Source organism: Danio aesculapii, chromosome 2, assembly GCF_903798145.1.
Source record: "Danio aesculapii chromosome 2, fDanAes4.1, whole genome shotgun sequence".
Lineage (NCBI taxonomy): Eukaryota > Metazoa > Chordata > Actinopteri > Cypriniformes > Danionidae > Danio > Danio aesculapii.
Genome location: NC_079436.1, coordinates 21,299,736 through 21,326,180, shown reverse-complemented (window position 1 = coordinate 21,326,180; position 26,445 = coordinate 21,299,736). Strand labels below are relative to the sequence as shown.

The 26,445-nt window shown below is 35.6% G+C and overlaps 1 protein-coding gene across 2 annotated transcripts; it reads right to left on the bottom strand.

The window, feature by feature from the left end:
• Positions 1-1,069: 1,069 nt before the first annotated feature.
• On the bottom strand, positions 1,070-26,445 carry ctdsplb (CTD (carboxy-terminal domain, RNA polymerase II, polypeptide A) small phosphatase-like b). Of its 2 annotated transcripts, XM_056474619.1 has the most exons (8): positions 25,837-26,445; positions 17,372-17,532; positions 17,102-17,134; positions 14,644-14,745; positions 10,084-10,140; positions 8,842-8,934; positions 4,857-5,042; positions 1,070-3,288 (listed from the first exon to the last, which is right to left on the bottom strand). In XM_056474619.1, exons 1-8 carry the CDS (start codon positions 25,910-25,912, stop codon positions 3,163-3,165), a joined length of 834 nt encoding a protein of 277 aa, XP_056330594.1. In that variant the 5' UTR covers positions 25,913-26,445; the 3' UTR covers positions 1,070-3,162. The 2 variants fall into 2 exon arrangements, with proteins under 2 accessions (XP_056330594.1, XP_056330601.1); XM_056474626.1 differs by lacking the exon at positions 17,102-17,134.

Sequence of the window (26,445 nt, the reverse complement as noted above, 5' to 3'; positions counted from 1 at the left end):
AACAGGTGTAGTTTGATGATGCTGTGACTGACTGTGGAGTCATGGGAGATTGTCTTTACATCCTACAGGACTCCTGCAGACATCATGGCCATGGATGAACTAAAGCAGGGGTGCCCAATCTCAGTCCTGGAGGGCCGCTGTCCTGGAGAGTTTAGCTGTAACATGCCTCAACACACCTGTCAAGGATGTTTCCAGCAAGAGCTTGATTACCTAGCTCAGGCGTATCTGATTGGTGTTAGAGCTGAACTATGCAGGACACCGATGCTTTAGGACTGAGTTCGGGCACCACTGAACTAAAGTATTCAGAACTTATCATGGTATTATGAAACAGAGTCCGCTGTCAAAGCAAAACAATAATGCTGACAGCTGAGCTTTTATTATGCCAGTCCACTAGTCATGATCATGAGCAAGCAGCAGCTCTGTTTTAGCATACTAAATACACTTTAAGGTTGTATTAGAATGCTGCTCTGTGCAGGCTAATAAAACACAACATATTAATGCATATTTGGTTTTTCCGTTTTCTGTGAAACCAAACCAGCAATCGAGATCATATGACATCAGCTTCCTCAACACTTCTGATAAAATACACAAGTCAGCTAAATATAGAACACCGTTATCGTGGTTTGTGGGCATTTTAATGAAAAGATCAGCTTATATCTTGCCTTTAATGATGGTATATTCATCACTTATGATGTTTTATCATGATATGATCATAACGGAAGATCCATTTTTACACACAAATAAATATTTTATTAAACCAAGCACAAATCTATTAGATATTAGGCATTTGTTCGTTTTAAACCCATTGTTTCCACAGACTAATTATTTGTAATAAACATTTTATAAAAATTCAAAACATCTTTCCTTGCAAATGTAGAATTTGACACTGCCATTTTATACCAAACACTTATTTATTTGGCCCTTTTATTTTGAATTTGTAATTTGATGGTTTTCTGGCACTTTTTCTACAAACCTCCATTCAATACGACCCTAATCAATCCATTTAGGCTTACTATATAAATATTAATCAACATATACTAAACGGAAAAAAAGGAAAAAGTCACTGTGCTGTTTTTTAAAAAGGTGCTTTAATAGAACATGTCAGAGTCCGGAAGAAAACTTGCGACAACCATCAATCAATTCATCTTGAAATCTAGTCCAAACATAAGCACTGTACAGCCTCTCCAAACTGATCCAAACCCAGAGTAAATCGTGTCTGTATGGCTTCATGAACAAAAACGAAACAAGGCAGAATTTAACTGGACGTGCTGACGTGGCTTCACCAAAACCAAAACCAATGTGTATTAAAAACAGCACCTGACACTTTTTAGAAGTGAAGAAAAAAAATGAGGAACAAATTTAACAAGATGAACAGTGAGCAAAAAAAACAAACAAAACAACAGTGTGAGGTTGATTGTGTTCTTAAAAGCAAAAGTTCACCCAAAACTGAACATGTTCTCTCTCTCCATTAGAGATTCTTTTTTTCAGTTGAACACAAATGAAGATATTTTGAAGAATGTTGGACAAATGACTTTAATAGTGAAACGAATAACATACAACGACAGTCAAAGGCAACATTCTTCAAAATATCTCCTTTTGTGTTTAACAGAAATAAGAACAAGCAGAGGGCGAGGAAAACGTTCAGGTAGACTCTTCCTTTAATAAAAACGGTGAAGTTTCTAAACGATTGTGTTTATTAAAAAGAAATGCTTAAAATTCAAAACATGATCAAGTTGACAAAGATAGAGAAGGCTGTACAGCACGTCAACACACACACACACACTCACACACAAATAAAACAGCAGATGTGGGAAGAAAACACAAGCATACACTTTGAATACTGACAGAAGAGCATAGACGCGAGAACGAACAGCTCTCCGTCGCCTGCCGCGCAACAGCATGAAGAGAAATGGACAGAGGTAGACGATGAAAAAGACGGAGGGGACAAATAAAGTAGTTACCGAACTGACGTGGCGGACTCTGGGTAGAGGAGGAGAGGGTTATTGCCTGTTTGCCAGCGGATCCACCTCCGCCGCTCCTCTCGGTTTATTAGGCACTGCGGTGATGGAGAGAGTCTGCGCAGCCTGAGCCCAACGCTTCCAAAACGCCAACACTTCAGGAGGGCCCTGTAAGGCTCAGTCGGGGCTCGGGCACAGGCTGCCCAGCGCTCGTCCCTGGGCTGGTACTGGTTGTACCTACAGGGAGGTTTCTGTAGTGTAGTTTACAGTGGTAGCAGCAGCAGGGTATGGTTTATAAACGATTTTAAAATATGGATCTGTACCAATTCTCAACGACTCCAATGAACGAATTAAAAAGTAAAAGGGATACATTTGCAATCGCGCATCCGTGAAGTACACTTCCCCTTAAAATACAACAACTGCAGTGTCTACTTATCCAAGGCATTCGGATCAAGAAAAACTCGTTTTTGGGCTCAATTTTCAGGTTTGTTTGAAATGTCCAACATTTAAATTAGTCTCAAGCACCAGTATTAGCCTCGGCCCTGTTTGCTGAAACGGTTTATACTAGCAATTGGCACATATCGTTTTGGGTTTAAGATCGGTTAGTTGGCAAAGAGGCCATGGTTTGTGAGACGAGCAACCTAACAAGTGCAAATGCATTCCTTTGCTCTTAAAAAAACCCAAACTAAAACATATACAAGTCTAGATAATAGTATCAGTCTATATAATGGCACAAGCTAAAGCAAACTTGAGAAATAAAAGGAGCACAAGAAGAAGAAGAAGATGGAGACGTGTACCCAGCTTTACATAAAAATCTCTGGCCTCTTTATAACAGTGCTTTTAGAAAAAGAGTCCGACCTGCCTCCGTTTTTAAAGCATATATTTCTTGTAAAGATTAGGTTTCTCTGGAAATATGTCGTGTACAAAATGTTAATTTCCCCCATAAAAATGACATTCAAAAAAGGCACTTTGTTGGGTCGGAGAGGAAACCCCACAGTCCTTTAACCCTACGGATTTCTACCTGCATAGCAACACTTCAGAGAATGGTTATGACTTGAATATTGTCAAAAAGGGGAAAGAAAAAGTTGATTTGTTGTTGTTTTTTTTTGGTTTATCATAAGCACTTTTCAAAAGAGCAGTATTTTGAGTGTCTGTTACGTCAAGAGTCCTGGTGCGCGTGTCCTGCTGCAGGCCGTTTGGTCTGCTACCTGCCCCTCAGGTTCTGCAGCACCCCGTACACGTCCTCCTCTTTGCTCAGTCCCTCAAAGAAAGGCAGCAGGTCCAGCAGCTCCGTGTCAGTCATGTCGTCAAACCACGACTGCACTGGAACCTTCACGACAGACATACACACAGTTACTATCTGACATTGAGTGTGTTAACACTGACATCAGTGATTTAATCATTATTTTGCTTACTCTAATAAATAAGACTATATTATGATTAACCCATTGATGCGTACAAATCACACCGGTGTGATTAGAACATTCAGTGCATCACATGATCAGCTGCTAAATTCAAATCTGCTTTCCCGCGGTGGCTCATGCTGTCCTAAATGACAATTTCAAGAGTTCACACTAAGCTACTGCTTGATACTAGTTGCAGGATTGGCATACTCTGCAGGATTGGAGAACTCTGAGCTCGGAGGTACTTGAGCCCAGGGCTTCCGCCTGGTCATATAGCATAGAAGGGGGTCTGAGATCAGGTAGGGGGAGACGAGGTGGGGATGGTTCTTCCAAAATGAAGATAAGGGAACTTTTATGGACTGTGGGAGTTGAATTTTGTCGCTTTCTCCCTCTCTTGCTTTCTGTCACCCGCTCTTGCTCTCGCCCCATCACCTTTTGTTCCGCTATTTTTTTCCTTCTCAGGTATTGCTGATTGAATCCCATACCCGTCACTCCTCATTCAGGCGATTCCTCAACATTCCAGTGCCATAATGAAACACTCAACTCTTGTTTGCAATTTGTTTCAATCAATCATATTCGACACCAATGAGGCCCATAGAAGTAATAAAGCTGTTGACTTTCCAGGACAGCCCTTATCTGGCTGTCCAGTATGCTCATAATGATGTAGCCATTTTCACTTTAAAGGTGACTAAATCACTATGTGACAATAGTTAGTCAGAATCTTGTCGCACCAGTTTAGATTACAGTGTTAATTGCTGCTAAAATTGGCACATGTAGAAAATAAAAAAAAAAGGGATGGGACTTAATAAAACTAAACATAGTAATTTAATCATTAAGGTTTAATGACCATTCTCTTGGTGTTTTTAAGGAAGAAATATTGGAGTGGAGGATGGAGCAAGTACATAATATCCGAGAGACTTCTGTCCTTCTACAGAATTGGGTAGTTTACGCCAAGGGTTATGCACAGTCACTTTATATAAAATACAATGACGATTTAATTTGGCCTTTATACACCAACCTATAAACGAAGATTAGAGAACATTAAAAACATCTGCTTGGCATCCAGGAACAAATGTGCTATTTCATACACAAGAATAAAGCAGATTTGAATATTGTACATGTTACTTCATTTTTTTTTAAATCTCTGTATTAACATTAAAGCATCTGAGATTTGCTTGAATAGACTTTCAGTGGAGGGACAGAAAGCTCTCAGGGTTGATTCCTAATAAGTTTGCAATAACAAGGAAAATACATTTTCATTTTAGGGTGAACTAACACTACATTTCCCAAAAACAATATATTATAGGCTGTATGCAATCTACTCACCAAAAGTAATTTAGGATCCAGACTACATTAGCTTCATCAATGAAAATCACTAAATAACTGACAATAGTTTTGGAATCAATTTGAATGTTTTGTTTTTTTCAACCCTACTAAAGAAATGCACAAGAAACTAAATTCTGGTTTAGAGTTTTAACAGCAAATCAAAACTCACAGCATTTTCAGGATGGAAAATGTAGGAAGCGGGGGAGTTGTCCACAATGATGACGTTCCTGAGCTCTCTCCCAAGCCTACTCAGGTCTTTGACATAGTTCCCTCTGTGGAAAACACAGGACTCCCGGAAGAGTCGCGCCCGAAACACACCCCACTGGTCCAGCAGGTCAGCCACTGGGTCGGCATACTGAGACACACATACAGAACAGACACATTCAGACTCAAAGACAAGTCAAAGAAGAAACTTTAGTCTGCTCATGCATTGATTAAACAGTAGAATCACTGTAGAATCATCCAGCTGCTCTCTGCAAAAATTACAGATATAAAACAGAGAAAAAGCAAGCTGCTAGGCCAACGTAACCCTATTTTCATCTCTATGCAAAAGAAACATCTACAAAGAGGACTTCAAGGAAACCTACAAACCATAATCAAATATGTGCCTCTCAATAAAGACCCCAATATACTCATAGCAAAAGTGTTATTCCTAGTGTACTGTATACGGTTTGTCAAGCAGCGTTGATAGGTCAGTGAGAAAACATCAATTAAGAAAGCATCTCATAATTAAAGAGTTGGATATCACATAGGCACTTAATGTGTACTTAAAGATTGCGTGAAATCAAAAATTACAGTGTTTATTATGCTAGCGCACATTGTTATTCTTCAGGTGAATAATTAATCAGTGCAATTTAATCTGCAGAAATTAGTTTTTTGTGTTGGTAATCTAGCCTAGCCATTTGTTTCCGCGTTGGACTGGCGGTCTTTCTCTGTTGATGTCACAGTTTGACGGCTTCAGTCACAATATTCTTAATTACGCCTTCTTCCCATTAGTTTGCTACGAGGGAATGACACACTAAAAATATTCCATTTCAGTACAAAAACATACTGAAATAAAAGTCTCATCAAATTTCAGTTTATGTGATTAAGCATATGACTGGTGTCACTGGACTGAAACTGAATGCAAATTTCAATGTCCCCCATGTCACTTAAATGCCTAAGCTGTTGACTAAAATCAGATGACTGGAAACCTGCTTACATATGTGAAGAAATCAATAGGCTACACTTTAAATCAGTAGCTCGTAAGTGACGAACCTGCTTAAACCTGCTTACTGTATGAACGTAGCTCAGTATAACTGATGTATGAACAGTTTGCACACTTGCTTTGAATAATTTTTGCACTATTTAGTTTGTCCTTTAGATGAAAGCACTGAACCAGGCTGTTATTAGTTTTATTCTTAGAAAAGAAATGGAACTGTGCAACAACAACAGAAATGTGATGAGTTGACAAATGCATGTGTGAAGGTAATAACTAGGCCCACATGGAATCTACACATGTAGAAAAAAATTCTAGACCAAATAGACAGAGTCTATTTATTTACTTGTGTAAATGTGTGTAAATTTATATTTATTTAGTATTGAAATTATGTTTAGTAATATTACTGACTAATATGAAAATGTTCATATAATTTATTTTCAATACAGTTTAAAGCGTGTAAAGTAATATTTTCTGTCTTTTAGTAGATGTATGATAGACTTTAGATAGGCTTTATTTACCAATTAAGTGGATTTAATTGTATTGGCATTGTAAACATTAAATAAAAGTTAAAGGTATTATTTTTCATTTCATACATTAAGTTTAAGTTATGATACTCCCAAAATCATTCCACATAAATCAGCTATTTTTTTTTACAAAACTCTCAGCAGAAATGTTTTTTTCTGCTGTTTTTCAGCCGAAAAAAAAATCCAACTGTGAATTAAGCGTTTCCAACAAGTTGGTATGCTGTGTTCACACCAGACGCGGCAAGCACAGATAAATTGCGCTATTCACGCGTAAATAGACGCATGAACATTTTGAGTTTACTTGCTTCATTCGCACGTCAAATCTGCTTCAAATTCACTTCACAACAGACGCGGATTCACGTGATGGGCAGGGCTTCTGTCTGCTCGGTGACTCTAGCTTCGTTGCTAAATGGGTAACATGGATTTTATAGAGAATAGCTGTGTTTATGTGCTTTATGAAGGCTGAAAAACAGCGTAGATTTGTTTGAAGCCTTGTCTGAGTCCACTAGATCTTTTCAGAGGTGCACACAGCTCTAGATTTTCATAAACTCCTCCAGAAACTTAACCTGGACGATGAAAGCTTTCAGCGGTACTTCTGACTGAGCCGAGCCTAGTTTGATGACCTGTTGTCGGTGTCAGCAGGAGGATTTTTCCCCGGGACACCAACAACAGGCGCTACGTCATAATCACGCCCCCACAAGAGCAAGCTCCTGATTGGTTAACGTGGCGCAAATGTCTGCTGAAGTTCAGATTTTCGAACTCGAGCGATACGTGCGTGGAGCGTGTCAATTGCGCAACACATTCAACTCACGTCGCTTCATTCACACAAATTGCGCCGCAGGATGTCTATTCGTGTCTTTGTATTGACCTAACATGCAAATCATTGGCGTTTGACGCTTCTTCCGCCTCTGGTGTGAACGCAGCATTAGAGCAGCTGACTGTAGTATCGGTAACCTAGTAACCAACAGTAAACAAGGAAGGCTCCATCAGTGAAAACAGCTGATCACGTGTACTGTTAAGGCTGTTTTATACTCCTGCGTCGATTGATCGCCGTGACCATGATGTATTTATACTTCTGCGTGCTGTTTGTGTTGCTCTACAATAACACTTCCGAAATGCTAGCTGGCAATAGGTGTATTCCTCTGTATTGAGTTTCTTCGCAGGTCTTTTGTTTTTTTCTGAATGCTACCTTAATCCACAAGTAGCTAAAACTCGCTCATTCAGAGGCGGGAACTAGCAGACGTGCAACAACTTTAATCATAAGGTAAACGCAAAACAAAAGTTGCCATCTGGAGCTCCTTCACAGGACTCAACACTTGCTCCATTGTCTCTCAGCACTGCCCACACTCGGCACAGCGAGTGGCCAATCACAGAGCTTGTGCTACGCATCATTGTGACATGTAGGTACAATTTTTTGAGGTGCATGTCAGCGTCGGCGTCAGCCACAGTGAGGGCTATGGGACTGCAAAAAGACTGCACCTGACTATATGCATGTGCTTGACGCAGAAGTATAAATCAGCCTTTAGTTATAACCAGTTTTACTCAAATGCAAATGTGCTTCCAGGTCGGAGTATTTGCAATTACAATTTTTTTTGTCCAAAACCACCTCAAGAGAGCATAAAAATGTATTTCTGAATCAGTCATTTTTAAATTTGTGGTTCTATCACTCGTTTTTACTCTTGCACCTCTGACCTAGACAGACTTAACAGAGGAAATGTGTGCAGAGCCTCAGAGATGCATTCATTTATTAATGACTAAAGGGGTTTACCTGCCAAAGTAAATCAACTTCATTTGTGCATGATTTTGTTGATTACAGCACTTGTGCACTCTCATTTTCGCTTGAAGTATATGAGGGCCTTCAGGAAGCTTGCTGTTGACGTGAATGAGCCTTTATGTCCTCTACATAACAGACACTGAAGCAACCAAGACAAGTGTTCTAAACTACAGTGGGCCGCATTCATTCCCAACAGCTAATGTCACTAACAGCTATGAGAAGAGCAAAACACATCTCAAACATCAGCTAGAGCGACAAATAAAACTTCACTGCGTATCACTAAAAAAAAAAAAAAAAAAAAAAAAAAAAACAAAAGCGGCCAAACTCAAACAATGTTAGCTGTCAAGGTGAAGGCACCAGCGTCTGCAACTACTGCTACATGACGGCACGCAGTCAGGAAGAGTCACAGTTGCCATAGAGACACTTACCCATGCATTAGCGGCTAAAACAAACGCAGGCCACACAGAGACAGAGAGGGGAGGGTCAGATATTAGCAGAGCAGGTATGAATCAATACCCACCCAACAGCCCTGGCAGGTACATTACTGTATTTTCTAACTTAAATTACACTTAGACCCTTTCAGCCAGTGAGGTTTTGTGCTGTGTTGCGAGACACTGACCGGTAATGGGTCAGTGTTGTGGTGAAGTGGACAAACCTTGGCTAGACTGGCTGTGAAAAGCACACATTCAAACAGCTCGCCCATTTTCTGCAGGAACTCATCAACGTGAGGTCTTTTCAGCACATACACCTGCCAAAGGGAGATATGGTGATACACAGAGCTATTGAAGTCAATTTATGATAAACATAATAGTACCACTATGCTAAATGGAATAAAGAATATGAAACACAATATTTGATACACATTAACTCAAGTAACGGAAGGAATGTTCATGACATTGATGATTATAAATACTAAATTCTTTATAAACAATATATAATATTGAGATAAAGCCCATTTAGGTCAATAATGACACAAATAATTTATAAATCAATGTAAAATTTAAATAATACATTATTAGATGGTGTAATACTAAAATCTTTATGAAATACTTCAAATAATCATCAAATAAAGAATAAAAGATCTATTGAAATGACTTTTTTTATAATAATAATAATAACCATCATCATCATCATCATCAATAGCACAATAAAAGTCTACAGTAAAATAATAAAATGTTCCACAATGTTTTATATAATATAAATAATAATAATGTAACATAAAAATAATATAATTTTAACAACAAAATTTATTTTTGATTTTAAAGTAAATTTATTTTGATTTTGAACAAAAGAAAAACAATATTGTAAAATTTAATTATATATATATATATATATATATATATATATATATATATATATATATATATATATATATATATATATATATATATATATATTAAATTTTTTTTTCCTTCATTTAATAAAACAAAACATTCATTTAACAGAATGGATGCACGTAAAATATATATACATTTCTATAAAACAAAACAGTCTCTTCCTATTTTATTATCTAAAATAATAATAATAAAAAATAAACTTGCATAATAACAGAACACAATATAAACAGTATTATATAACTGCAAAACGCATATAATTGTTTTTGTTCTTCAAAATGAAAGAACACAGAAATTAATCAAGCCTGCATGATTTGCATGAGTTCCATGAAGAGCAACGGCTGCCACCTAGTGCAAGTAATCATGAATAGGCCTCCAGGACAGACAGCCTATCCTGGATTACTTGAACAAGGGAACAGCCACTTCCAGCACTCCAGTCCACACTGACATCAAACCCAGAAAAGGCTTCATATCTGCTGCTCGACACACTGGAGCATTGAGCCTGAGGTCTTCAGCAGTCTGATGTCAGTGTAATGTGAAACCTGCTTCCGTCAGTACTGTACCTGATGCACTGTGCCGTCAATCTCCACCGGGACGATGAAATCAGCGTTGCTAATGGGCTGTAAGAGATGAACAAACAACACACAGTTATGACCCAGAGTCAGATAGGAGATCAATGCAGTGCAAGTGACCCAAAGCAATCCCAATCCGAGCTTTATATTTTTCTGAACAACCTTATAATAAAACGCATGTGATTTTTTTTTTTTAAAAAACATTTCAAAATGAATCAAGTATTATTCTGCTGTTAATGTTTCTTAACTTTACCTAAAATGTACATTATATACATGTGCGTTGAGATTATGCGTGTACAGTGACAATAAAAGGCATTCTATTCTATTCTAACTTGTGTGCACTTGCTTCATTAAGCAGTTACTGCTGTTTGTACTTTCTTCACCTCTTATTGTTATTTTATATTTTATGTACAGCACTTTGGTCAGCCCTAGCTGTTTTGAAAGTGCTTTATAAAGTCAATAAACAAACAAAACTTGTTTTCCTTCATTATTGGTTCATATGTTGCTGTTTTTTGAGGTCAGTAGCAACATTTATTTGTGTGTAATTTTTATGTAATGTCAATGTTATTTATTCCAATACAATTAACATTAATACAATATATAATAGCATACAATAACATTCAAAAAACACACAAGTACACACAATTTATAGCGCCAATTTCTCAATTCACACTTAAACACAAAATTTATTTTAATTAAATTGTGACATCAGCTGATTTTTCTAAATGTCTAGTTACTATTGGACAGAATCTATATTTATTTATTTATTTATTTAAAATAATACTAAAATAAAATAAATAAATCCATCATTAGTATGTTAATAATTAATAGTAATTAATAGTAATTAATAATTAGCCTTACAATCATAATAAAGATGATAAAAGGGGACCAGTTTCTCATGAGATCTAATGCTTTTCCTGGCTATAGCAGCCATCCTTCTATGTTCTAATAATAATAATAATAATAATAATAATAATAAGAATTTAATGAATAACTTAAATGTTTTTTTCTGTTTTATATTTCAGGCAAGACAATGTCACTTTTGTGTAAAATAACAACAAGGAACTGTTTAGATTAATTTTTGAACAATGCAATACCTTTTATTTATTAATTTTACTTCTGAACATCTAAAATTTGGAAGAATAACCCTGATTTTCAATGACAAAAAAACTAAACTTTTTCAATTCTCACCAATTGACTAAATAAATGAATAAATGCTCAAATCTTTAATATTTATAGTTTTATATTATCATTGAGGACTTACTAACAGCTTCCACTATCTCAAACAGCAATAAACCAGCAGTTGATAAAAACATGACCACAATCTGAGTTCACTGATGTGTGATAAGCTCAATTTGCTTATGATATGCATATAGACAAGGAAACTGCAGAGACTTCAAACAGCAGAGGGCGTCCATGCTCTTCCAACACAAGCCTTCCTATTTAAATATCACTCAGTGTGACTTATCGCTCACATTCATGCTAGTGGGAGGTATACTGTGAGTATACAGAGCTCATTCTCAAAAAGGTGGGTTTTTAGAGGTCTTGTAAAAAGTGAAATTTATCACAGTTGCTGATTTTTACATGGGCAATAAGACACTGAATCATAGTTTTTGTCTGTAAAATATTAAAAAACATTTTTTAATATAAATGGCATTATAAACAAATGCATTTCAAAACTGTGAATTAGGTGCTGTGTGTAAACTGAGAAACAATGTTGGAAACTTGACAAGGTTATAACACAACTACCTGGTCCCCAAATGCCTAACTTTACCAAGAAAGTTTTCTTGTGCCAATAATATGACTATTCAAAAAAAAGAAAAAAATCCTCAAATTTGATTCTCACGTTATAACATGACTTTTCTAAAGCAAACAAACAAAAAAGCACACAGTAGTCAACATTTGAAGTTGATTAAAAAAGTTTGTCAATATTGTTGTGTTCAATAGGTTTGGATCGACTTCAAACATTGACTACTGTATACTGATTTAGGTTAATAAGCGAACGCCATTTTAAAACCTTACAAAAAAATAAATAAATAAATAGAAAGATTAGTTGCAACTAATTTTACAGTATGTGTACTTCTACAGTATACAAAGCACTGCTTATGTAAGGTAACTACATGGGTTGTGGTTTTGTTCCTTCAGCTTATGTAATGACTAGGAGAAGTACATTGTATGTACATATGAAACAGGACTGCACTTCCAAAATGACTCTTAATGATTTGTTTAGAAAAATCCTTCAAGATTTCACAACATTCACATACCACAGCAGTAGGAAAATTAACTTGGAATTCAGTTGACGTTTAGTTATTAGCCCTTCTATGACATTTTCAGTATTCTTCAACATGACCTTTTATAAAGCAAGGGAATGTTCACAGTATTTCCTCATTTACTTATTCCCTAATTAAAGTTTCCTTTAGTTTGGCTGAAATTAAAGCAGATAAACAAAATGGCAATATAATCAGCCAACTTTAATCGACCGGTTACAAAACAAACCACTGTAGTCCAATGAGTTGCCAAATAAAACTAACTTTCCATGTTAAGATTTACCTGTCTAGGGACTGCTGGTGGAAAATAGCAAACTTGCTAAAACCTGGCACAATGCATCTTTCCTTTGAGGTTAATGTAATTTTTTGCAAGTCCCTGTTAAATAAATAAACTCAAATGTATCCTAAATTAACCTGGTTAAGCCATTTAATTGCACTTTAAACTAAAAACTTCAGCTCTGTATTCTTAATAATGTGCAGCATAGAATTTAAATGAAACTAATACAGCAGTAATACAGTATTAGCTAATATTAGTAAGCTAATACTAATATGGCAGTCTTTCGTGATTAGCTAATCGCAATGTTACAGGATTTCGCGCAAATTATGAAAATAGACACTCGCCGTTTTAATGATTATAATACATTTAAACAGTAATACTAAAGGTCAAAAAATGTACTGTGATTTACCTTGAAATCTACCATGGTTTACCACAGTAATTGTGACATCACTAGTATGTAATGTAATGGATTAAAACTATTGTTTCCAATTTAAAAGAAAACCACATGCATGAAAAATGAAAATCACGAGTGCTGCATTCCTATTTGACAAATGAGCCTTGACTGGGCCGTCATTACGCATCACAGGAAGCTCTAGCCACATTCACATACATCTCTGATGCAAATAGGTCAATGCGGGTCATAGACACTAAGCAAAACAGGCACACACACATCAGGGGTCCGTTCTTCGTACGTGGATTACTCAATTAGCTGGATTTGGTTATTGACGATTTGACACGATCCAGGATCGTTTCGTTCTTTAAAACTCTTTCGAGAGCTGTTGTCATAGCAACAGTTCTGGTAGCTCAAACATGCTAGGGAGCAGGTTTATTTCCTAAAAACCAGATTAGATCGGGTCAGTTCAAGCAAAGGTAACACAAAGTATATACCAAATGCTGATATTTTCTTACAGTAGCAATCTATAGAATATATACACTTGGCGGAAAAAGTAAAAAAAAAAAAAAAAATCTAATATATATATATATATATATATATATATATATATATATATATATATATATATATATATATATATATATATATATATATATATATATATATATATATACACACACACACACATTTATAATAGTTCATATTTGATATTAAATAATTAAGATTAATTATGTTTATATACATGTAAAGTTTAAAAATGTATGTATAAATAAAACTTAGTAAATAAAAGTACAAAAACGGGGTGGTTCACCCCAAGGGGATCAAGGAGAACATTTATTAATAGGATTTTTTAGATACAAATGCGTACTATTTAAAGGTACCGATCCAGCTCTAGTACAATTTCTGTAAGATAACAGACATGCACAATATTCAACTGTTTTTTGTTTGTTTGTTTTTTTTATAAAGGAACAATAATTTATGCAGTTATGAATGTTTTGACAGCTAATATGTCTGTGATTTGATGCTTTGCAAAAGTTGCAGACAACTTCATCAATATCAAAATGCTTTTTTGATGCAAAATTAATTTAAATTCCTTATGCCGATTAAGAAACTAAAATAGGCCTAGGCTATAGTAAAGAATATCCACTCTAAAATTTAAAACTAAATAAATTGCTAAATACTCTTTGACACATGAAAGTATAAAGGATGCAGCCCACAACAATTGTGTAAAGTTATTGCGTATCATATTTACCAAACCATTTACTATGAATTTTATGTAATTTTGCTCACATGGATAATTGAATATTGATCAGATGATGTCATTAAGCTGCTGTGCCGTCAGCCAATCGTTGCGTTGCTGATCATGATTGAGGATCGATAGATCCGTCCTTCACAACACACGCAGAGATCTCAGATCAGTTCATCCAGACATTTTAATCTGATTCGCGAAGAGATCGGTTATCAAGATTAAAAGATCAAGCATCTGCTAAATTATCTTAGATCATTTAAGCGAGGTACGAAGAACGGACCCCAGTTTCTGTGACCCATTCCTGGATGTTTCTGTTTGGGAAATATTTAATGAGAATCTGCACAGGAACTAATGAATGAATTACCTTAAACGAGCTGTGCACTAACGTCTCATCCAAGTCTATTACCACACACTTCTTCCCATAGTCATTAATGTTAACCTCAGGGAGGAGGTACTTCTCTGGAGGCTGTGGAAATGCAAAACACACACAGTTAATGTTATAAACAGAGCAGGTGAAGAGAAGCCCACAATATACTTTGCTATTATGCGTAAAAGTTTGAACGCACAGCTTTCAAAGTTTGCTTAATGTAATAGTGTGCATGAACAAAATCCACTAATAAAACAAAAAAAACAAACAGATTTTTAAAAAGCTTAAAACGCCATTGTCCAATTTGTTGTAATGTTCAGTAAGAGAGTAACTGTTTTAATTTCAATACTTATATATATATATATATATATATATATATATATATATATATATATATATATATATATATATATATATATATATATATATATATATATATATATATATATATATATATAACATAATTACACTATTTTTGGTTTTCAGTCAAGTGCATCCTTTTATTCTTTTTAAAATGGATGCCAATTTTTCTTGACTTCTGGTGTAGTTTTATATGCATGTACATGTTTGTGAGGTTAGGAAAAAAAAAAAAAAAAAAGAATAAAAATTGCTCTCAATTGCTCTACAGTATGTGCGTACTAAAATTTGCATCTTGCAGAAGTATAATTTGGGCTTGAGCTTCGATGTGTTAGACCATTAGTAAGCGAAATGTGCAGAAAATGGAGAAAAAAATGGAAAGCAGCAAGATTCCCAAACATTTCCTCTGAAAATTGTAAAAGAAAATTTTGGGCATTTTAGGAAGTGTGTTTCCTGAGGTGCACCGATGACGCTCATGCAGTAACATCCCAGCTCTTCCGGGCAGAAGTGGAAAGGATTACAGCCGTGCTCTGGGATTAAAAGGTTTTTCACACATTAATCAGAGATGCAGGATGGGTAAGGTTAGAGAGTGAGTTTGGCGCTGACTGCCTGCTTGAAATCCCATCACTTTATTTATAAGCTGCGGGTGAATGGGTGCCTCTCTTGATCCAGATCTCTAATCCTCGCTGCAACGTCTCAATACGAGCGAAGGCAATCTTGTTATGGAGGGAGGCAGTATGCTGTCGAGGCTATCTAATCTAAATCCCTGTCTGTTTAATGGGATGAATCAAGCTCAGGAGGAACCGCTGGAGTGCAGTCATGATCTCAGTCACAACTGATGAATGAACAGGGAGAGACAACCGGGACACTTACAGTTCGGCTGGACATGAGCTCCTGTTCAGTACACAAACAATAGTACAGCACATCATGTTGTAGAAAATTCACTAGGGCAAAATGTGATCACTATTGATAAAATCTGATGGCGAAATCTTTAAAGTTTGATCATGAGGCTAAAAATCTGATTCCATGTGTGCCTAGTTATTGTTACTCATACATTAGGAGTCTAAAAAAATGGGATCAATAAAATTTTCATTTGTTTATAGAAATGTTCTCCAAGGATGCATTTATTATTATTTATTCAAAAATACTACTACAAATTTGAAGATCTATATTCTGTTTTCAATCTTTTTAATTCCTTTTAAAAAACAAACCATCATTTACTCCAGATTTCTGTTACTTCATAAGTTAAATCATTCCAGTAATCTAAATTAGTGCTAAATTCCTATTATTACAGAAACTAACAATTGAGCTGCATTTTTTGTGAAAATCATTTATTTTCAGGATTTTATAAAATCACTATGAAAAACAAAGTTCAAAAGAACAACATTTATTCAAAATTCCAAACTTATAAATGTCTTTTACCAAAAAAAGTCTTCATCAAATGCATCCACGCAGAATAAATGCTAATTATAATAAATAAATAAATCACACTGACCTCAAATGTTTGAACGTGACAAATTTTTAAAGCACTGCAAACTCAACCATTTGTTTTTTCTCCACACATTCTGCTAATTCTCATGCTCAAAGATAATTTAAAAATTTATTTTTTTTAAAAAAACTTGTGAAAAAGAAACTGAACATTAACAAAAAAGACTAAATTTTCCAGCAACTGTAAATCACAATGCCAAAACAGGCCAAAAAAATACCAGCAATCAAGGTCAAATAAAATTAAATAAGTGGCCTTACTGACCATTTGTTTTGACCCTTTACACACTGTGGTCTTTGGACTAAAAAGATTGCTTGCAACTTACAAAAATATAATTGAATAAACATTTTTATAAAGCAGTCATAATCCTCACAGTTTAAAAAGGCCAAAGGTAGACATAGCCAACACATGTAGCTAAATGCCTTACCCCAAAACTGTGTGGTAAAATGTTAGGATTCTCAGTGGCAGTATAATATACAGAGCATGCATGCATCCATCAGGCAAAGTGCATCACTGTCCACAGAGCCGGTTTGAGTGTAACGCTCCATGCGGCATGCAAGAGCACACAGATAGATAGACAGACAGACGGCAGTGGAGTGGAGTCATACATACACTAGGGACAGGGATGACCTCAACCTGGTCACACTGGGACATGAGAGATGAGACAAACAGCAAAAGAAATGAGGTGCTGAACCACAAGACAAATGGACAATAATTGAGAAACAGACGTGATACAATCTGCACAGAGAGACAGTTGTGATGACTTCTATCAAAACAAACATGACAGTGAGACGGAGCAGCCTCAGATAGAGCCTGTGAATCAATACACGTCTGATATGGTGGATCTCTTCTGGTGTAAAGGAGATGTTTGTGCCGTCTCACCTTTGGTGGACCTCCATTCTCCTCCACAGGTGGAGGCAGGGGACTGCTGTTGTTGTTGGGGGTCGCAGGAGTGTCAGCATCGTAACTCCTCAGACAGCAGAACAACGAGCTGAAGATGCTACGAGTCCTCTTCTTCTTCAGACTGCTGTTAGACAGCGAAACTGACAACAAAAATAAACAATTGTGGAAAATAAGTTAAAATTGTGGAAATAAAGCCAAAAGCCTGCCTAAAAAAACTGATAATTGCTTCATATTCTTGTTTGCAGATTCCCATTTGGCACTTCACATACCATGTTCTCTCAAATATTTAGCTTTCAAAGAGTTGCTTGTGATAAGCTTTGACAAAATCTGGTGCCTTTCTGTTCAGATATCTTATAAACAGAGTTGGGCAAGTTACTTCTAAAATGTAATATATTACTAGTTACTGTCAATTTATTGTAATTTATTACATTAGAATTTTAAACTCTTGAAAATATAATGCATTACACTACTTTTGTATTATTTTCAAGTTACTTTCACCAAAATATCCAGTTCCAAACCTTCATTTTGCCATTAATTGTATTATACAACAGCCAGAGCTCCTGCAGAGATGTGATCATATGACAGCTTTTGTTTTAAATATTACATTTATATAAAAAAAAACGAAGCATGTTCTCTTGAATTATTATACTGAACGAATACTTTCGTCAATAAATGCAATTGTCGTGTTTTTATGACACCAGAGACGTTGTGTTAAAGGGAAAAAATAAAAAATGACTGACCTATCATCTAAAGTGATTTCAAACCTTTGAGTTTCTTTATTTTGATGAAACAAAATAATGTTTTGAAGAAAGTGAAAACCATGTAACCATTAACAAACCACGTAACTTCCATAGTAGGAAAAACAAATACTGTAGAAGTCGATGAATAGTTTTCAGCTTCCTTCAAAATATATTATTTTGTGTTCAACTTAAGAAAGTCCAACCAGTTTGTTACAGGTACAGGTTTTCATGACAGATTTTCAGTTTTGGGTGAACTATCCCTTTACAATGTCATGGAAACCATAAACAATGCACATTATGGGATATGCACAAATAAAATAGTTGGAATGTTTAAGCATAAGATAATTTCTGAGTAACATTATCAGACTTTAGCATTTTCTCTCCATAATTTGTACACATTTTTCAATAAATTCTTTAAGGACTGGATTTGTAAAGTAGCAGACTGCAGTGCATGTCTGTATAAGAAGCGCAATCCTATTTTCTTATATTAATACATTTTGACAAAAACAGATTGGAGATGCGTTTATACTTAACATTGTAAATGAATCCAAATGCTTTTTCCCCAGTGACATCAAGTGGCATCTTATGCCTTAATCTACAATACTATGAACCTTCATACTACAATCTACAATACTAATTTACCTTGTTATTGCTCATTTGACAGGTTTGGCTGATAAGCTTCCTAAAATCTGGCAACTAATCAAACTCCAGCAACAATAAATAGACTATTTTACTAGACACACTTTAGTAATGCGTAACCCCCAATTCAGATTATAAAGGTATAAAATTACTATTAGACACCGATTAGATTAAGTATTTAGAGCACTTCACTATTTACACATTTTGTGATGTTACAGTCTTTTCCAAAATGGATTTACACCTACCTAACTATCTATCCATCTATCTATCTATATAACATTTTCAAATCGTAGTTAAGAGATTGAATTCATTATTTTCCTATAAATTTCCACAAACAATTAAAGAAACAAGTCTGCAGCACCAAAAGCCAAACTAAATGATAATAATGAGGAGACTCTGAAACGGCTCCCACATTTCTCTGTGGAGAGAATAGAACTGTCCAGAAAAGCAACCAGAAGACACTCCTTCGCGAAATGCATATGGCAGCTCACCTGGAGTTTGTCAAAGGCACTTGAAAGACTTTCAGATGATGAGAAACAAAATTCTCTGCTCTGATGAAACTAAGATTGAGCTTTTTGTCAGGAGAAAAGCAGGTACCATTCATCACCTGGCCAATACATCCCTACAGTGAAGCATGGGGGTGCACCAGCATCACACTGTTTTGTTGTTTATCAGAGGTAGAAACTGAACATCCTTGATAAAAACAAGGATCTTTCAACACAAAATTGAGCTTAACCACAAATGCAGATACAGAAGTGGCTACAGGACAGCTATGTGAATGTACTTGAGTGGCCCAGCAAGAGCCCAGACCTGAATCTGATTGAACATCTCTGGGGAGATCTGTAAATGGCTGTGCATCAAAGCTTCTTATCCAATATGATGGAGCATGAGATACAAAAGAAAATAAGAGAAACTATCCAAAAATAAGTGTAGCATCATACTAGAAAAGTCTCAAGGGTGTAATTGATAGTTTTCAAGTGACATCACACAATTAGAGGAACGTCCCCCTAATTGCCCCCTACCAAGTAATGGGCTGAGTGATTTTTCTTTTGTTTTTAGCTAAAATTGTTGTGCAATAAGATACAATATTACCAACCGACACGGAGACATAGCTGTTCTGTGCTTCTACAGAAATGCTTCATAGAAAGAACAGCCAGAACAGAAAGGAGAAGTTTATGGATCTGTGCCTAATGGCAGCATCATTGACCTATAACATTCTAAGGTACCTATAACTCGCAGTACAATTGTATGCTTTTTATGCAGTTTCTATTCTAAATTGGAGGTTAGGTGCAATTAAAGTATAAATTGAAATTGAACAAATTTTCTTTACCAGCAAATATTAAATCTACGCCAAAGAAACCGACATCAAATATAAAAGCAGACACTTACACACTACAACAGCATCACCAATAACTAAATCACTGAGGAATAAGATGTATGTAAAAAATATATTTAAAATAAATTTAAAAAAAATTTAATTGCCAAATTGGAGCTCTGACAAGGACATGAGCGTTTTAAATGACTGAAAAAGGGTCCAGGTGAAGAATATGAATCAGAAATGCCCACGATTTATAGTTTGTGATTACATCTCTGTTTTGTTCTGTTTATATGTTACCTAAATATTTGTAGCTTGAAAAAGATGGAAATATAAACAGATTGTGTTGCGTTTCTATAGAGATCAAAGTGTAGCTGCCATTACAGCCCATTATTTTTATGCCCACCTGGTCTCCTCACAGGTCACGTGACTGAAAACTATCAATTGGTGCCAAATGTGCTTCAACAAAGTATTGAGCAAAGGCTGTGAAATCTTAAGAACATGCGATAAAAAAAAAAAATAGCAAAGATTTCAAACACATTTTTACCTTGTCATAATGGGCTATTGTTTTTTTTAAAAATTGAGAAATATAATCAATTTAATCCATTACAGAATAAGCATAAAACAATGTGGAAAAAGTGAATTATTGTAAAATAACTTGTTACAACCAATTGTAAAATAACACCGTTAATTAATTAATACACATTTGCACACATTCTGTTCAAATCTTTTGTGTTGGTAAGATTGTAATTGGAAAAATAACGTTTCGCCTTAAAATCTTCGTATTTAATCAAAAATACTTAAAAACAGCAACAGTGTAAATCATTACTACAATTATAAATACCTTTTCAACTTAAATATTAAAAAAAACATTTATTCTTATGATGTCATGTCTGGATTTTTCAGATCATCAGATCACATGATCATCTTGAAAATGCCAATAGACTGAACACACGCATGCATATGATAAAGTTTTCAATAAATCCCATTTTTGTAGTTTCATAAAGACAGTAATAATTTTAAAAAAATCTAAAATGTTTGCTCTTTCAGGCCCCCACAATTCAATAATAATATAAATGAGAAGTTAAAACTTTTGTGTTTTCCTCAAAAAAGTGCTGTTTAATCGCCCCCTAAATTAGAATTTATGTTTTAAATGGTTTCTTTTCACCCTGAAGCTAATATAAGATTCTAGGAGACTTCTACAGTCACTGGGAAATTAGCACACCCATCAGGGAAATAGCTTTCTCCCAGCGCAGGACGTCACAAGACATCTGTAATTAAATGTTCAAACTATTACAAATCTACAGGCTTTACAATTAATACACTGCACATAATAAAAGAACATCAAAGCCCCTCACAGTCGTCGTCTCATTCACACACACACACACAAACTAATAATAATCTGCCTTCATTCCAGCGCCACAGCGGAGTCTCCAAATACTAGCACTGAGGTCAACAGCAAGTAAAGACCCTTTAAAAATAGTGACAAGCAGAAAAAAATAAATGAAACTAGACCCCAGTTGCTCACAAACCCCACCCCATCCCCTTTAGGCTCCTAAACCTTCGTCCCTGCACTCATTGGCTGCCGACTCCAGCACCATTTTAAGGGACAGAGGCTATTTTCCCTCATTCCTGGAGCTTCAGTGTCGACTTCAGAGGCACAGGCGAGCGGGAGAGGGGGAATATTTAAGGGGGAGGGAAAAAGAGGGGAGGGGCAGAAGTTGAGGAGGCAGGGCTAAGAAAACAAACAGCCTATGGGAGCAGAGAGTTCCTCTCCCGCCCCTTGAGCCATCTCAGTGTTTCACCTCAAAACATAAGACTATGCAATCATTTTACACCCACATTTAGAAGTGCATCACAAATCTGGACACATTCTGCCATTATTTACAGCATTATTACTGAGCTTTAAGAGGGTTGTCTATAGCTTTAATGGATAATGCAGCTTCTAATTAAACATTATGATGTGTTATTTTGTTGACATGTCAATAAGCATCTTCAGCATCTTAGTGTGAATTTAAATAACACATTTTGTATTCAGCAATCTAAGTTTCACTAAAATGCTCAAATAAAGAGCACAATATATAGTTCACAAAAGCACCCACATTGGTTTTATATAAACTGCGTCCATATGAACTTTACAAACAGACCATGAACAAAAATGCAGTGAAGCACAGGAAGTTTTACATAATTGTGGACTGACTGCTAGAAAAGATTCCTGTCAGGCAATGGGCCAGAGACATTGATCACTGCGGTGAACTATCAGATGCCATCAAAGCTGAAGGCATGAGAAGACGCTGCTGCCTTTAAAGAAACCCTATAATTACCACTGCCTTTAATTACTTCTGGCTTAATGTTAATTTACATGCTGGAAAACCTCATTAATGGCTTTTTTGAGAAGACAGAACCCCTGTCTGGATGAAATCAAGGCAGCATGTGAGTCACAAAGGCATTTAAAGTGTTGCCTAATAGGCCATTGAGAGCGCAAGGACCATTTTAGATGGTTCAACTTTATTCTGTGCTGTTTTGAGAGGGCAGCTGTTGGAGAGCTTCTTCTCTCAGCCACACTGAGGTCAAAGGTAAAGCCCTGGAAGTGCTCCATCCAAATGCCTGCTGTCACCGAGGCGGACATCCTCAGATGTGCCAAAGGAAGCTTCGATAAACTGCGCATCTCTGCAGCAGGGACATGTGAATATTTTTTACTTTCAATTTCATCTAATGTGTATAATTTCAAGATGTTTTTGGCATTTTTCACTCACTGGCCAGTTTTAAAAATTTGGTATACTTTTTGTGGGGGCCAGTGGAAAGGAAATGTTTCCACTGTGTTTTTGTAAATACTTTTAGTCTATTATATAAAAGTATATTAATTTTGTTAAAAGCTGTTTACTAAAAATATTTATTATTTTTTGGTATTACACCAAGCAAGAAATCTATTCAGGTGCACTTACATTAAATAGTTACACCAAACTTCACGTTTCTTTCCCATTAAAAATTCCTATTTAAGGAAGTTTTTGTAGAGGGTTTTATTTACATAGGCCTACTTGATTTTTCTGTTTTTTTAATAGTGAAAATGTTTTTCTTTTTCTGATTCTTTAGAGCAGAGCTGCCCAAACTAGGGCTCGCGGGCCAAAGTTGGCTTATGGTAACCTTTGATTTCACCCACCATCCCATCTGAGAAGAGAGGGAGAACAATGGCGATGATTTGGGTATTGTTTAGGTATTTTTTCTAATTTAATTTAACCTTTTATTTATTGATTTATTTTATTGTTAAGCTAAAAATAAAGCTAACTGAATGTAAATGTTTCAATTTAAATGCTGCACTTTAGTTTAAAATGTCAAGCAAAATCTGCCTTTGCCTTGATTTGCTCACCAAATTCTCTTGTCCTCTATCCGTCGGGTGACATTATGTACGTTTTAAACTAAAGTACAGCATTTAAACTAAAACATTTACTTTCAGTTAGCTTTATTTTTAGCTTAACAATAAAATAAACAAAAGGTCACATTAAATTTGAAATGACAATACCTAAACCATCCCTATCATTCTCCCTCTCTTCTCAGATGGGATGTTGGTCACAGTTAATGGTTACCTAGTTTCGGGCATCTCTGCTCTAAATATTCAGAAAAAAATACAATTTTATTCATCACTATTAAAAAAAACTGAGAAATCTAGCAGGCCTATGTAAATAGTATTCACCATTGAACTTCACTGTGTTAGAAATGGGATTACGTTTTTAAAGCAATTACAAAATTATACTGCATTAGTTAATATGATTCAAAGTGATTTATTTATTTTCAAGTATTGTGAAATAAATAAGGAATTTCCCATGGCAACTTTAATGTAAAGTAGTTTGCTATTTTTATCTTTGGCCCACAGCTCTCAACGATATTTGTTTTTTGGCCCTTTATTCAAAAAAGTTTGTATGAACCCCTGCTTTAGAGCATCTTCTGATTAATAAAGTGATAAAAAGACAAAAAAAAAAATCCTACTGTTTATATAAAAATTATATTAAAAAATAATAATAATAATATCTGCAATAAAAAAAAACTAAATAGTTCGGTAAACTTTATTAAATTTCAGATTTATGTTCTGGAAATGCATGCAAATTAAAATAAACCATCAATCATATGCATACTTTGCTCTATGATGAAGTTTTGACGTTTCTGACCTTTTTTTTTTTTACATCAAACTGATAGGAAACTTGGTATAGATTGTGTCACTTCCCCTGTGTGAAAACACAAAATGCAACCAAAGGTTTAATGGTACTGAAAAAAAGTTGTGTTTGAGATCAAATAAGAAAACACTACGCAAACAATAACTTGCTGAAAGCTCATTTTTGTGAAAATAACCTCAACCTTGGTTTTTCAAAGTCAAACATGTTTTGGATTATACAGTGCTCAGCATAAGTACACCCAAATGTACGTTATAGAAAAACATTAAATACAAATTTTAAAAAAGGAGGGGGAAAAAAAAAATCAAGAGAAGCAAAAAAAATGTAAAAATTGAGTTGAAAGTTTGTAGGTTGTAATTTTAAACAAAATTTGGTTTAATTTAATTGTATTATCTTTTAATTTCTAATTATTTTTGGTGACTAAAATACTATTTGAATACCTAATACATGAATACATCTGTTTGTTAAATCTGTTTTGTTTAAATGCACCAAAATACATTGCCTATAGTATATTCACTGAGAAATGATTAAAAATATTTATTTTCAAAATGTGATGTATTCAATTATGCCGAGTACTGTACACACACACACACACACACACACACACACACACACACGATATTTTTCTGAATAAAGGTTTGATAACTTCTGATTTCCTTTTTTAATAAACATTTTAAGCAAGTTGGAAATTGTTTTAAAAACGTGGTCACAGCACGTCACAATTGATTATAACTAATCTATAGTCATTTAGCACCATAAACACACCAAACATTGAACATAGTCACTGCCATAGACAGTACATTCATCTCACTGAAATAAAAAGTGAACTGCACCAGAAGTGTTAATCATATGATTTCCGCAAACTTGCAGTACAAAACAATTAATCAAATATGTAGGTGTTGTTTTCTATAAATTAAAATGTTCAACAGTTAATCTAAGTTAACTTTCCAAACAAAACATGTAGGCTATTTTTGAAAAACATGAACAAACCGTTAATTCATCTCCTGACAACTCAATTTACTTAACTCAGCTGTTAAGTTTATAAGCTAAATGATATGCACCTACATAACATGTCCACTTTCAGTACTCCTGCTGCTGTGCTGACTTGACTGAAAGAGAAACAAATCAAAGTCCAGCGCTTCTCAAAAACGCCCTAAATAAAACATGTGCCCTTTAAAGCACTCGACTTATGCAATTCTGCCTAAGCACTTGTGCCTCGTGACAGAAAGAAACATGTTTATGTTGGTCTGCATCCACATCAGGGGCGAGCAGCGCTGACAGAGCCCAAACTTTCGCTCTTCGGCAGTTTACATTGCGCTTTAACCGCGACTCTGTTACATAAACACACACTCGCCGATTATCTTGCCTCAACAGCAACACGCTGTCACATAAAAGCATATTAAAAGTTAGCAGATAAATGCCTTATCTAGCAGTTTTTTAGAGTGCACAGGGGGATAAAATGCCTGAAATGTTTGTTGTCCGCGAACGCAGACTCGCAGCCCGCTCGTTTAAAATGGTGGGTAACGTTAAAGCTAACAAAACGCGCTACGTCGAACAACTTCAACACAGCAAAAAACAACTCACCTTTCTCAGCATTTGTCGAGAGTATCTCCTCCTCCTTAGGGTTCGTAACCTGCGTTATTATGGACGTGTTGTCCATGGAAACGAGATGTTAGCTCCTTTTTCCAGCGAGTTCTGGCCGCGTCCGTGTTTCTGCTCGTGCTAACAGCTAGTCGAGTTAATGGCAGATCTCCAGACTGCTGTCGCTCAGGTTAGCGTGGGCGAACGGACTGCAGCCGACCACTAATCTTTGCGTTTTGTTGCATTAAAATAAGCGTCGCGGACACACATTTGATCAATCAGCCTGTACGGACGACGCGCATAACAAAAAAAATCAATTGCGCCAGCGCCGAATGGCTAACAAGTAGTTGGAGGCTGGTTTGCTAATATAGCGTTAGCGAGCTGACCATGAAAGCTCCAAATGTGGGCTGAATAAATGACCCGCGCGTCGTCTGAACCCTAGCGTTTAAACTCCCGGAGCGGTAACGTTAACGGAGAAGGGCGACAACTGCGCGCTTAAAGGATCGTCGGAAACTGCCTCTTCATGATTTCCCGTGTTTTCTGATTTCTGCTTCCAATATGGAGACGGCGACTGTTTGATATTCACGAGATAGAGCTGAGGAACAGCAGGAG

Excerpts from the sequence above, each read along its gene's own strand:
- ctdsplb (XM_056474619.1), bottom strand. The coding sequence starts at position 25,912 with ATGGACAACACGTCCATAATAACGCAGGTTACGAACCCTAAGGAGGAG. Across the intron at positions 17,533-25,836 it reads CTCGACAAATGCTGAGAAAG|TTTCGCTGTCTAACAGCAGT; the intron begins GTGAGTTGTTTT and ends TTTTGTTGTCAG. Across the intron at positions 14,746-17,101 it reads AGGTCATCCCTGTCCCTAGT|CCTCCAGAGAAGTACCTCCT; the intron begins GTATGTATGACT and ends GCATTTCCACAG.